This window comes from Nyctibius grandis, chromosome 3 (assembly GCF_013368605.1).
Source record: "Nyctibius grandis isolate bNycGra1 chromosome 3, bNycGra1.pri, whole genome shotgun sequence".
Classification (NCBI taxonomy): Eukaryota; Metazoa; Chordata; class Aves; order Nyctibiiformes; family Nyctibiidae; genus Nyctibius; species Nyctibius grandis.
Genome location: NC_090660.1, coordinates 60,127,198 through 60,141,653, shown reverse-complemented (window position 1 = coordinate 60,141,653; position 14,456 = coordinate 60,127,198). Strand labels below are relative to the sequence as shown.

The following is a 14,456-nucleotide window of genomic DNA, read 5'->3' as shown; positions in this document are numbered from 1 at the left end:
ATCTCTTGCATCAACCCTGGCCATGAGTAAAGCACAATGAAGTCAGTGAAAGTGCTTTCAATAATTTTATCAAACCTAAATCTATAGTGGGGGGGAAAAGGAGGGAAAGGAACTGCTGAAGTAGCCCCACATCACTCAAAATGCATGGCAGAGCAAGTATCCTTGACAAGAAGGACCACTTTCTCCATGTCACAGCTACACCTGGCTCTGCTTCAAAACACATCTAGCCCTGGGCTAAAGCCATACACAAACATACCTGCAAAAAAAAAAAAATCAAGCTAGTATCTGTTGTAACATTTTAAGTTTTGATTGCAGCAGCAGACCTTAAGAAAACTGCTAAGCAGAACAGCGAGCTACCACTCTTACAGGTAACACTTGCAAGAAAACCAACCATCCCTGGCCCCACAGCTCAGGAGAAGGAGTGAAAGAAGGGAAGACTGTCAGTTATCTTATTTGATTACAGCTTCAGCAGCGCCTTGTGTGATCTCACTGCCGGCTTTGACAGAGAAGCCTCAGACAGATGGTGGTAAATGAGGCACGGGGGAAGGTGAGGTGAAGGACAATGAACTCAAAGAGGAACACGCTTCCTCACGTGAGAGACCCACAGAACGGCTGGGAACCACAGTGGTAACATTTGCCTTGTTCTTTCTCCCTTTGGAAGGTAAAGGAGTTACATGGGTTACAAGCAACTACAAGCAGTAGTGCAAAATGCTGTGCACAAGAGTGATTCAACAAATACATCCACATTTTCAAAATACAACCTAGGGGATTCTAAAGACTTTTATGCTACGTGCAAATGTGCTACTAGAGTTGTCCTTTATTCATTTTACCTCGGCAGCCAAAATAATTCTTGTTTTCGAGAGCATAATAACCAGCTTCACAAGTGTCACAGGAATCTCCACAAACATTAGATTTGCAGTAACAATGCCCATTTTCCTGTGAAGAAAACAATTTCATCAAAAATGTTTCAGCACCTTTTTCAGAACTTTAACCTTTCAATACTTTGAATTCCCTCTAATTCTAAAGAGGAAAAACATTCTAATCTCAACAAAAAATTTTATCGGACATAACTTCTGTCATTTATCTTCAATGAACAGACTAGAAAATACATAAACTCAAGATGATGAAAAATTTTCATAACTTTTAAACATCCCTAGGATGTGTAAAACTTCTCTATAAAACTGCTTCTTTGATGTATAAAGCCAGCCACTTCATGTGCAAAAGCAATAACCAGTACTAAGATTTCTACTTTACCAAATGTTACAACAATTTATCTTTACAAAAAACAATTTAATTAATGTCTTTCTTTTAATTTCACTTTACCTGCTGACATTCTCCGACTCCACTGAGTGTTCCACTCACATCACACTGGCATGCTGCACAGATGAAAAAAAGACAATCTGCATTTCATCTTTCCAAGATACTTTGCAGGAAAAAAACCCCACCACCCTGAATCTGCAATTTTGAGTCATCCACCTTGAGATTTTACTCTGGAAGGTTCAGAATAGCAGACGGATACTGGCACAAGATGAGAAGAAAAAGCAAAGGAAAAAGAATGAGGACTTCTGTGTATGTGTGATTTACCGGTGTGTTTTAAAGTGTTCTAACATGTGTTCAACAAGAACAGTCTTCAGTTCAGATTTACAATTGTTTTCTTTCTTAGAAACATTCAGACAATTGATGCAAAACAGTGTCCTCCAGCCTGACTGGCACCTTCTATTCTGCAGTGCTACTTTGGGACCAGTTCAACTCTCCATATGAAATATAAATGAAGCAAATATTGCAGGAAAGAGCTATGCTGACCTAGAGGTTTGGTGAAACCCAGTATTGACTCTATGACTGAAGGCAGAGAAGATGAATTACATGAAAGGTGCAGTAATTAATCTTTGAGGAGATGTTGAGACTGTATAGTATTTAGAGATTTAGAGTCAAAGATGTAATTATATCGGTATCGGCTCTAAGGCTACTCATCCTATCTAGGTGGCTGTTGTGGTGGAACCTGTTGGAAAGGAACCAGTTGGGGAGAAAAAAATCTTTAAAGATATTTTATCTTTCTCCTTTTTAATCTTTAAAATTATTATTATCTGCCTGAAAAACACACACTCGCTGTTAGCAAGCATTGAAAATTGCGAACAGATCGGTATTGCATAAACATAAACCATAACAAATTTGTCATACCCTGAGGCCACAAGAAGGCTTTGCACTCCTCTACAAGCTAGGAGATGATAATAAATGAAAAAGCACCTTTTTCTCAAAACAATGAGCCAAATTCTGGTTTCAGTGTTAAGGGCAGAAATCCTGTCTCACTCCAGTAAAACTGCCACAGGGCCATATGAAGTACACATCATTGTAACTCAGAGCACACCTTGGTCCAGCACTAGCAAACACTCATGAAATTATGGTCTACTTTCTAAAAGTAACTGCTTGTATCATGGGTAATTTGGTATTACAATTAAGTAGCATGAAAAATATGCTGTTAACAAGAGTTGTGAAAGTCACTGAGCACCAAAGATGACGACAGCAAATAAAGATGACTTTCAAAAGAATGAACACATTCCATAGGCCAAAGAAATATGTCATGAAGCCATACCTGTACATCCCTCAGGGTTTTCTTTGGCCAGGTTCCAGTACAGCGGTTTGCATTTACTACAGGTAGGACCTTCAACATGCTGAAGACATTGACAATAGCCCTAACAACAGAAAGGAGTTAATATAAATTCATCTGTTTCATAAAAAACATACTGCTTTTTTGTATTAAGAAAAACCTAATATTATTAACAGCTCAGGCAGTTTACTGACTTTTACAGATGCATCGAAACTGAGGCTGATTCAGACTTCTTAGATTTTTCTGTCTCATACTACGAGCACAGGATTGTTCCACTCTGCATATTTTTTTCCATACCTAATTTATTCTAAATGTCCTAATGGATGCACTTTCCAGTTCTTTTATAGCCTCATTAGAACTGCTTTAAAGTATTAATGGTTTTGCAAAAAGTTTAAAAAACAAATTTCCTTAAAAATAATCATTACATAATCATTTATTCCTTCCTTTATTGGTGGAAGACACACATAGCTGTATAGATGAGCCTACATAGATACCTCTTCCATCAGTCAGACATACCCTCTATGTCTTCTTTGCTATATATTTAGCAATGACTGTGATTTCTGGTAATATGCTACTACTAATAACCATCACTGTATTAATAACAATAATAGTGGAACAGCGACAGTTACAAAGAGATAATACATTTTTCAAGAATAAGTGGATGCTGAAATGGCCTATTGCAACCCAGAATCAGAAGGTCTTTGAGACATGCGTAGGCTTATATACATATCTGCATGTGTGTATTAGTGTTCTAGCATACCAAGAAGACATAAACAGTATGCATATTCTATATATAAAAGATAAAAAAAAACCACCCTCAACAGCTAATTGCACTGGTGTAATCAAAGAACACAACACAAAGTTTATTTCCACTCTTACTCTGCAAATAAGCTTGTGCAATTCTTTCACAGTCTAAAAGCAGGCTTCAGGACTTGAGCAGTGAAGTGAATGTGTTCAGCAAAGGCACATGAATTATTAACAAGTACTGTTAGCTGCAATGGCAGAATACTTACGGAATGAGAACCAATGCTACCTGAAGGGTCACATTCACTGTTGACACCTTTATGAAATTAAAAAACAAACACATTGAAAGATCTTTTGAAAACAGAGCTGTGGAAGGTAGTAGTGCAGAAGTACAATGTAGCAGGTGTGTTTGAAACTGCTTTTTAATACAATTACCTTGGAGGGACTCAAAAACTTTAAACTTCAAGACCAGCAAAAGCCTTTAATAATGATTTTTCAAATGTGTACTTAGCCTGGTCTAGACTATTTGGTTTGGTATGCAAAGCAGTCACCTGGAAAAATATAGCACTAACCTACAGAACTGAGAGGCATTTTCTTAAAGTTCCTGTGCCATCATCTAAAAAAGGTTTTAATCTTATAGTTCACTTCATGAAACAACATACAGAATGGCAAATAAGCTCATCTAATACGTGCTCCTCGTGTGTTCCTCTCTCCCCAGGCTTCAGGGCGTTTCTATAAAACTTTGCACGCAGCAGACTGCCCTGGTGAACCCTGCAATAAAAAAGGGGGCAACGCGAATCAGAACAGAGGATTTTCCCTCAGAAGTGTTACCTTCGCAGTAAGGGAAACTGCCAGCTGCAGAAAGGCATCTGTCGCACCGTCGCCCCGCGATGCCCCTTTGACATTCGCACTGCCCCGATGAGGACTCACACGTGCCGTGCTGGGAACCGTCGTGAGAGCACTGGCAAGCTACGTAACAACGAACACAGACAGCGTAGGGAGGGTTCACCCTGTAGGTACCAAGCAACAACCTTCCAAAACGTTAGGACTGCAAAGGTTTTGAATACTATTTGTCTAAAGTGTCCTTAGCCTGGAAGGTATAGCAGCCTTCCAGTACCTGAAGGGGGCCTACAGGAAAGCGGGAGAGGGGCTTTTTACAAGGGCATGTAGTGACAGGACAAGGGGGAACGGTTTTAAACTGAAAGAGGGTAGATTTAGATTAGATATTAGGAAGAAATTCTTTACTGTGAGGGTAGTGAGGCACTGGAACAGGTTGCCCAGAGAAGCTGTGGATGCCCCCTCCCTGGCAGTGTTCAAGGCCAGGTTGGATGAGACTTTGAGCAACCTGGTCTAGTGGAAAGGTGTCCCTGCCTGTGCCAGGGGGCTTGGAACTAGATGATCTTTAAGGTCCTTTCCAACCCAAACCATTCTATGATTCTATGATTCCATTCTATGATTCTTCATTTTTCTTCCAGTAAACAGCTCACAAGGTCTTCTTATAACGCACGGCGTCCTCACCCCTACTTGGAACCTAGGAGTCTGAGGTGACCTGTACCATCTTGTCGTTGTTTTCTTCCTCTGTTCTTGACAGAAACAGGTAGGATTATCTGGAACCATAATAAATCTCTCTTCCTCAACTTCTTTGTCCCATCCTAAGAGCAGGCTTTGTTTTGGCTTTCTGCTTTCTCGATCTTCTTATGGTTACAGAAAGCACAGGGCAAATTCTGTAATTAGACCTGCACTTAAAAATATGATGGCAAAATATAGAATATAAAATTGCATGCCCATCACACCTTTAGATCTGAGGGTGCAGGAGGCCAGAAGCAAGCTTTGAAATACATCATGCAACAGCCTTATTGTTTCAGATTCCTACATAAGGTCTCAGTTGTGCAATGATTTACACACACAGGGTAAATAACGTTAATGCCACAAAAAAGAACAACGCTGCTACAGCTGAGGGGACTAATCTTTGCTCAGATGATAGAGTCTAAGGGTGAAATGGTTAATGACAATTATTTTAGTAAAGTAGTAGCCAGTCTCCTAAAGAGAGAGAACAAACCTGTCAGATTATTTTTTGGTGTGGTTGTGATAAATAGTAATACAGAATTCTGAGTATATGTTCCTTATTTAGCGCTAAGAATCTTTTGATTTCTAGGAAAGAGCAGTCCTGTTCATGATGATCACGTAGCTTGCTGATTTTAATGACAGAGCCTGCAGGTTTCCCCCGGCTTGATGTGAAAAACCTATACACACATTCCAGGCCTAATCAACTGATCCACATGGGCAGGAAAAATTGTTGATATGATGGAAGATTTACAGAGTCAAGCCCTTCTAGACTAGGATTTATGACGCAATGTTGGCACATCTCAAGAGCACACACTAATGCACTTACTTAACAGTTTACAGGACAGTGTATCAAATATTAGAAGCCCAAACCAGTTGAAACACAGCTTATGTTCTGTAAGTTGAGTGAGCCAGAACTCATAAAGGTAAATGCCCATTGCCCAACCTAAACTTTAGATTTTGTACTTTAAAAGAGAGATACAACTGCACCAAGGCCAAACATTGCCATGTTCACATTAATCCAACTAGCACAGAAACAGTGATGATGTGCCAGGAAGGACTACCAGGGTGTGTGCCTGCCAGGATGCCTGGCCACTGCCTGGATCTTCAGTGTTATTGTTGCCAGCTTTGGATGGAACAAAAGTATCGTGGTTACATAGGTAGTCTTAGATGGAAATATATTTGAGAAAATTTATTTTCTTCTGTATTGCAGAAATAAGAAGGGAAACTCCAGTAAAAGGAGGAAAGGCTTTTACTCACGCAAGCAGCTGGGATAGTTGTAATAACCTGGAGCGCACTGGTCACATCTAAGTCCAGCGTAGTTACTATGGCACAGACACTGACCTCTAGGACCACATGTGTTCTCCATTGACCCAACAGCATCACAGCTACATTCTGCATAGAGGAAAAAAACTAATAACTATCCTGACAGATGCATGTCTAAACCAGCAGTTATTTAAACTAGAATTTGCCAAAAAACTTACCTTTGAATGTAAAGCAATCACAAGATGAACCATAATTTTACCACCAAAAATAAATATCTTGAAATAGATGCTTATACTGTAATTGCCTCCTCAATCATGGATAATCAGGTTTTTACTGCAATTCTATAATGTACGGTTTAGAGATTTAGTTTGATGCCTTGCCAAACACGTGTAAGGGACAGAAATCCGTTTTACAATGGATGTAAGATGGATGTAAGGGATGTAAGATTCTTTCCATCTTACAATGAAAAGAACATCACATGAGAGATGTACTTAACATCTTTAAAAAATAACCTTTGAGAAACAGCATCCACAAAGCTAGGATAGGTCTAATGGCTAACAAGAAGCTTATTAGTAATGATGCACAAGCACAAGTTCACGATGCACAAATAAAGGAAGCACAAGGTAAAAACTGCTGACATCTTCATTTGACAAGCTGGCAAGCAGTGCATTGCAGGAATCTGCATGTAATACACAAGGCACATTGACAGACTGTAACAAAAGCTATTGTCAGACTATAACAACAAACTTCTCTTGGAGTTACTACTATTTTAGCCTAACAGCTCTACCACAGATAAGATGTGCTATTTTATTGAAATGATGCTGGACGTTACACAGGGTCACACTTTATAGGTACACGAACGGGAGCCCATCTGGGAATCCCAGCTGCCCCAGGTATAAGCCGAAGTGTTGCAGTTAATCACTTGGATTTTATGACTGACAGAAAGGGCTGACTGATAGAAATATAAAATAAACACTGCCTTTCTGTTCCATGTTCATGTTCCTGGTTCCCCCTTTCGGTTCCTCCTTCTGCTACAGCCAAGGACATCTGACTTTGCTGTGTTTACTTCAAAGACGCCTGGAAAGACGCAGGGCTTGCTAGGAAGTCAGTACAAGAGAAATACAAATACTGAAGCTTCCAAAAATATCACCTACACTAGCGTCCACCCCCAGCTGAATATTATGTTGCGTTCTATCCTCATTTTAGTAACACTGATTTGTTTAAAGGATTTATTTTGATATCACTCCTATTGAATAAAGCTTCTATTGAGTTCAACAAGGCAACACCAGAGATCAGTTTTAGCTGCAGCAGCCAAAAAGTTACAGATCTACCTCCCTTCTGAAGATGACAACTCCAAACAGGAGTAGCAGGCTGGGCTGCTCACTTTCCACCACAGTTTGCAGCATGCTGCATTAGTTTAAGTTTAAACCCATGGAAGCTTATTTTAACAGAACAAGCTGTGAACTGCAGCAGTTTTGAGTAATCCCACTGACTCTGTTTTCAACTATTTTTATCTTTTACAATTTGTTTTTGCATGCCTTTACGTCTCTTTTGAGCTTTTGGTGTTAAAAAAGTTCAAATGTATTCAATATGGGTTTGATTTGCTTTAAGATTGCTACCTGATTCAGTTCTAAGAAAAAAAAATTTTCAGAGTATTTTAAAACCACTGAACAGCATGTAGCAATGCAGAATCCTGATTTTGTTTTTCATTTAAAAATGTTAATTTACTCCAGACCATAAAACACAGTCATGTGGTATTTCTTTATTCCACCCATTGTGTTTGGTAACACAACATAATATGTCTTTGCAAGGGCATAAGGGATTCTGCTGTCTATTCATAGGACATAAACAAGTACGTAAGCCCAAGAGGAACAGGATTGCTATAGCTAACAACCAAAAATAATGAGAGAGAAGAAAGAAAATCATAATGTTCTATATAAATCTTGCTAAGCTGTACAGGAAAGTACATATCAGAACTCAGCAATATCCTATATTCTTTCTCATTGTAAACTTTACTAAGGATTAAGAGCCCCTCTCTTACCCATGGCAAAGGCAGAGGAAACCTAGGGGCCAGATAGGACTTGATGAAATCCTCATACACACAGAAAACCATTATGATATTTAAGGTTATACTTCATCAATGCTGATCAATTTTCCTCTCTTGTAAAAGGCAGGCTAGTCCTTGGTGGCAGGTACACTGGTGAAACCCTATGGAGATCTTTCATGTTTCGTGATCACATGAACAGAGGTTGGCTCCGTGCCTGCCGTATGACCTTAAAATGTGTGAGAAATCACGGTGAAGGGCAAAATGGGAGCATCTCATTTTCAGATTTATAGAACACACATTTTACAAGTTACCAAACAAAGACCCTCTGCTAAAGCAGATTAGTGCTTCACAGCTCTGCTATGCCAGTTCCTTAGCAGTCAAGCATGTTCTGTTGCTGTAGGTCTCCATGTGAAAACAGATTTCAAATCCTTTGGTTATTAATTAGTAAGACAGCTGTGCTGACTGAGGCTATATCAAACTGTTTGACCACGCAAAAAAAAAGTTTGTGAAAAAACAGACTACATAATTCTACCCTACTATGGAAACATTCCTGGATTTAGTGCTTGGAGAATGAGAATGTATGAGGATTTCACTGTAGAGAACAAGAGTCCCTTGCCCATTTCCTGCTGTGAACATTGCTTCAGCCACTGTAAAAAGGGTACCTGCAAAGCACTCCAGTCTGCCTGTTTTGGGGCCTGTTCGATGCTGTACATGCGATCAGCAGCCTTACCTTGACAGGCAGGAAAAGAGTGGTGGCCAGGCTGGCAGCCGTCACACTGAAGTCCAGCTACCCCAGAGCGACAAAGACACTTCCCGAGAAAATCGCAGACTTCAAGCTGGGTACCCGCCAAATTACATTCGCACACTGCAAACGAGAAAAGACATTTCAGAGGCAGCCATGCACAGGCTCTCTTCTTTTACCTTTCTTTAAGTAAAACAAAAAAAAAAAAAAAAAAAAAGAAAAGAAAAAGCAACTCCCTGATGCTCAACAGGACCAAAATTTTCCCATCAGATTTATTTTGATTTGTAACAGCTTTTATTGATTGCCCACATCAGTAACAGTTCAGCATCGAGGGAGACATTAATGAAAGAGCAAAAGAATCTGTCTCAAAGTAACTACTGCGTTCACTGTCAGTGTCACAGCACTACACATATCCTGTCCCTACTCAGAGCCTGATTTATCGATGCCAAGTGGTATGCCCACTTTTGAAAGTAGTTCCATCCTTTTTTAAGACTAAAATGTAAAAATCTATGGTCTTAATTTACAATCTCAGGTAGGAGGCATTAATAAAATGCCTAAAATGACAGTAGAGATGGTTAATAAAATTTAAAAACAGTCAGTATTCTAGTATTGATTAGAAAGCACAGCTTGGTCCCTCAAAGTGAGGATGCAAACTCAAATTAAACACAAATTTTTTAAAAAAAAAACAAGGATAAGTAACAGAAATGCTCCCAAAGGTATTCTAAATTTCATCAATGTTACTAAATCCAACCCCAAACTGGAGTCTGACAGCTGCATCACACAGTAGAAAGCAATCAAGGAAACAGAGGCATTTTATCTCTCCTCATCACATTTTTCCTCTTCTTTGACTTCTGTGAGTTTTGGGAGAGCCCCTTATGAACACATCTCCATGGCAAAAGAACTTCATCCCTCAGTATAAAACTTGGGTCTGTATTTTGGGTACACTTGCCGAAAGGGAACGTTTGGCTTACCCTGGCAGAAGGGGTAATGAAAATACCCAGCTGCACAGGTATCACAGGAAAATCCCCAAAATCCAGTTCGACATCTGCACTGTCCGGTATTTCCATCGCAGTCACCGCCCAGTACTCCTGCGCCGTGGCACTGGCACGCTGAAGAGCACATTTGTAAAGAAAACATTTGCGGTGTTACGATCTTAAAGTTCTTATTTCACTTGGAAGCCAAAGGCTGGCATTTACACCGGAGCGCAGGCTCCAAGCGTCAAAGAAACTACGGCACTTACGCAGACACTGGGGGCCAAAATATCCTGGTTTGCAGCCACCTTCTAGTTACAACAGGAAAGGAAAAGAAAGAAAGGAACAAAGTTAGTGCATAAAATCACGCAACTCCTCGTATTTTTCCAGAGAAAAACAGATCAGTACTTAGTAACTATTACTCTTGAATCAACAGAATTATTTGTATGACGCTCACACGCAAATCTCATTTGAAGAAATAATAATCTGTAATCGTGCACAGTCTGCCAGCACAAATCTACAACTTCTACAGACACAGAAGTTTCCACTTAGAGGCAGCTGCCTTTCTTATGCCTTCAGACTCAGATGCTACTCGTTAAAAATGTAAATACCTCAAGATCTGTTTTCTCCTGTTTATATTTCTTAATTTTTCTTTGGCGTTTTCTCTCTTCTTCCTTTTAAAAATATGTGAGAGAAGGAGATATGCGACCGACCATACCCAGAGGCCTACCAGGGCAATTATTTTGGATGCTGTATGAAGGAGATAAGTGGTACAGGAGACTGAAGCTTTGTGGGCTGTCATGGCAACTGCAGACACTTTCAAGAAAACAAGTGGGACTTGCAAATACATACATGGATTCGTGCTGTCTGCTTATATCTAAGTGTTTGCTACATTCACAGAAGAAAACATTTCATTTGCCAACATAAACTCTGGTTTTATTAAAGCTAATAGAAATAAAGGGAAAGAATGTTGATTTTAGGATATGAAAAATGCTTCGAGGTTTTTTGATGTTATTAATCCTGAAGTGTATTGCAAGTACGTATGTGATTAAGTGCTAGCTGTGAGGATGTCTCCGTTCTGCACTATAATAATATATACTAAAAAATATAAGCCCACTGAGGAAATCATTGTATGGATTTCAGGCAGCTTTGCAGTGGGCTAAATAAGAAATATGTAGCTCTCTTAGAAATCAAAGTTCTTCACTGCCAAGGGCAATGTACAATTTGCCAGGTGCAAAAGGACAGTCCAGAAGCAGAGGCCAGTTAGCCTTAAGAGATTTACACTGCAAAGCAGCTGACAAGTTGTACATGTCAGAAAATCTTGATGGATCTGTTCATAAGAGCGCCAAACAAGATGGTCAGCCTCTTCTGCAGATGTTTGCCAGAGGCTGGTCAAGCTTATTTTCATCCATAACTCTTTCTGAAACTAGCCTACTAAACCATTCAATACAAACATGACAATATGATGAACTTCTGGCAAGAACAAAGCCTCTCTGAAAGATAATCACCAACAGTGGCAAAATTACTACATAAATCTCCATGCAAGAGCAGGCACCACTGAAACAGTGAAAAATAACAACACGGGGAAAAACAGTGAAATGGGGAGAAAAAAAACCACCAAGAACTTGCCAATTATGTCACCAGCCATAGCATCTCCTGGATTTGGAGAAGTAAAAGGATATACAGGAATACCTTTAAAACAAAAGAAACAATGAAGTGTGTTTGAAACAGACACAGTTATTTCATTAAAAATCATGACAAACCATGAAGTCATCTCCTGTCAATACAGAGAGCATGATATTCATGTGACTCTAGTAACGATCTTCAGTTTAGTTTCCTTTCGGTTACGAACAGGATAAAAACATTTTACTTTTGTTCTCCAATTCAGGTACAAATGTCCCTTCTTGGAAGAACAGTATGAAAAGCCAAACGTCATTTGGAAATGCTACCAGGTTGCTTCCTGCTCCCTACTCTTTGGTACAGAAAGCTTTCTCATGCTGGACAGTGTCACAAGAACTGTCTAGAGAGCTCCATATTTATTTCACACACTCTGCTTCCAGCTGAAGGTCCATCCCCTGCTACATGCCATTATCACTCAGTAGCTGAACTGCCAGAATTCATGACATGTACATTACATCTTGGGAGCTTTTTATTTGAGAATCCTCCAGATTAGGAATGGGAAAGACATCCCAACACACTTTCCTCCATTAAGATGGGATCCAAAGTTGATGGGCTACAAACATCAGTGGGACTTAGATCAAGGTCTGTCTGAGCTGAACTTACTTTAAAATGTTGGATTACAAACAAGATGATAAATGAGATGTGATAATCTAGAATGCGCTGTACAGAGACGATTATTCTGTCACAGCCATTGAATTCAAACAACATTCAATTTTTTACACTGTTTTTTTTCCTTTGTTTTGTATTGATTTCCTTCCTCTTCAATTTTTATCATGGTACCTCTGTTTTAGTCAGACCTCAAATCTTGCCCCAGAACACCACCTGTTTTATCGGCTGTCAGAAGCAGGCTTCTCCTGAGGGCATAAAACATCCCACTGATGCATTTTTAGAATCTGATCGTGGAGTCACAAGCTTTTATGCAGCAAACACAATTCTGATGCTACTTTTTTCCTTATATACTAAAAAGTTATTTTATATTAATTTGTTTATGGGGAAAGCATTTAATTTTCTGAATTCCCAACACTTAATTTTAATCTCTTTATTTTAAAGTAAAAATCTAACTTTCAATTAATCAATAGCATTAGATAGCATTCTGTTACCATTTTCAATAAGCAGAAGAACTCAGCATTTGTGTCACATCATTTTTTCTAATACATTTATTTTCTTTGGATTTACAAACACCTTTCCTTCAACCATTTCTTAAAAAATCTGAAGCAAACTGGAACCCTTCCTTCGACTACATATCTGCACCTACCTGCAATCCAGCAAAAATAAGAGAGCATGGCTGAGAGCCTTACGCTTTGCCAGTAGGGCCTTTCCAGCATTACACAGGCGCTATTTTAGAATACATTTTATTTATTTTAGAATCCTCCGAAAGCCCACAAGCTTTGTTTATCAGAGATGCAAGTCTCAAATCCTAGGAGGTGTCAAGGAGAACACATAACCATTTTCTCCCCTCTCACTAGTCACGTTCCACTTCCCAGTCCAAGTGGTCTTTATACCTAAAGACCCTGAGACATGTTTAAACGATTTGTCATGGCTTTAGGACTGGAGTTCATGACTTACTGAGAGGTGTACTGAGGCTGTAGCCTCGATGAAGATGTCTTAGATGAACTCAGAATTGTGAGAATGCAGCACAATCTATTTGATTTTCAAGTAACCATCGTTTTGTAAAATAAACCAGATTCTTTTCAGTATTATGACAATTGATTTATCAGAACATGTAAACATGTGAAGCTGAAATGCCAGATGTTTTACCAAGTCAAGCGTAATGAGAACTGTTAATTCCTTAATGCACATTTAAAATACTGGAAAAGAGGCGTTTTTATTTGTATACTTACGGTCACAAAACGGATAACCATAGAATCCATCAGCACAGCGTTCACAGTTTTCTCCCTGGAAATTCTGCTTACAGAAGCAGTGGCCAGACCCTTCCTCACAGCCCTCTGCATGCTCCAAGTTACAACTGCAAGCTAAGTAAGTATCAGCAATTAAGCACTCTTTGGAAAAGAATTAATTTGCCTTTTACAGCAGTGCACAATGGCATTATAATAGTAAATCTGCAATTGTGAATACCTCATTATTCAAAGAATTAACATTTGCATGCTGTTACATATTTTCCAAGTACTTTATATTCACAATTAATCTTTGTGATATCCCTTAGAAGTAAGACCTATGTTATTTTCTTAGAGTGTTTAGTATTTTTAATTCAGAAAGCTGCATGTTATTACTCCACAGCACTGCAGAAACTGTCTTTCCCATGGTGTCCGCTCATCTCTCTCCATGGTCTAGGCTAAGCACGATGCTCCATCCACCTTCCCTTGCACACCACGTACAACATCATGGAAGCGTACCATGGCTCTGTTGACTTCCCATTCATTCCAACACCCAAACACAACAAACTGTAGCTTCCTCCTACCTGTCACAAGGTACATAAAGTAGGAGTAGCGATCCTTGTGACCTTTTGAGCTATAGAATAAAATTTTCAAGTGACCAAGAGCCAAAGGATATCTCATATATATATCAGAATGCTAAGAGAAGCAAGGTCATGAGGCTAGGAGATGAGAGTGGCTTCTTAGAGGTCATGCCACCTCACTGTGGAGTGTGTAGCAGCACCCCAGGCTTACATGATCCTATCTCCTCAGCAGCCCTTTCTGCCTTTATTCCTCCTATCATCCTGCTGATGAACTGAAGCTTTAGGTTTGTATGACACATAAATTGAGAAGAAAGGGTCTGAAAGGGTCTAAAGCAAAACAGAAAGTCATTTGCAGCTGTTCTCCAATATCTTTTGGCCACTCTTTCATTTTTCCTCCCCAATAGACGCATCTCATGCCCTCA

The 14,456-nt window shown here is 39.4% G+C and overlaps 1 protein-coding gene across 1 annotated transcript in view; it reads right to left on the bottom strand.

The window, feature by feature from the left end:
- Nucleotides 1–14,456, bottom strand: part of LAMA3 (laminin subunit alpha 3) — a 130,957-nt gene that overhangs the window by 72,906 nt on the left and 43,595 nt on the right. Inside the window, exons 10-20 of the mRNA XM_068396018.1 lie at nt 13,460–13,591; nt 11,568–11,630; nt 10,208–10,249; nt 9,939–10,076; nt 8,956–9,090; nt 6,173–6,307; nt 4,181–4,318; nt 3,619–3,665; nt 2,591–2,690; nt 1,324–1,376; nt 831–936 (exon numbers count right to left, since the gene is read on the bottom strand). Coding sequence (XP_068252119.1) covers nt 831–936; nt 1,324–1,376; nt 2,591–2,690; nt 3,619–3,665; nt 4,181–4,318; nt 6,173–6,307; nt 8,956–9,090; nt 9,939–10,076; nt 10,208–10,249; nt 11,568–11,630; nt 13,460–13,591 — 1,089 coding nt within the window. The remainder of the gene's footprint in view (nt 1–830; nt 937–1,323; nt 1,377–2,590; nt 2,691–3,618; nt 3,666–4,180; nt 4,319–6,172; nt 6,308–8,955; nt 9,091–9,938; nt 10,077–10,207; nt 10,250–11,567; nt 11,631–13,459; nt 13,592–14,456) is intronic.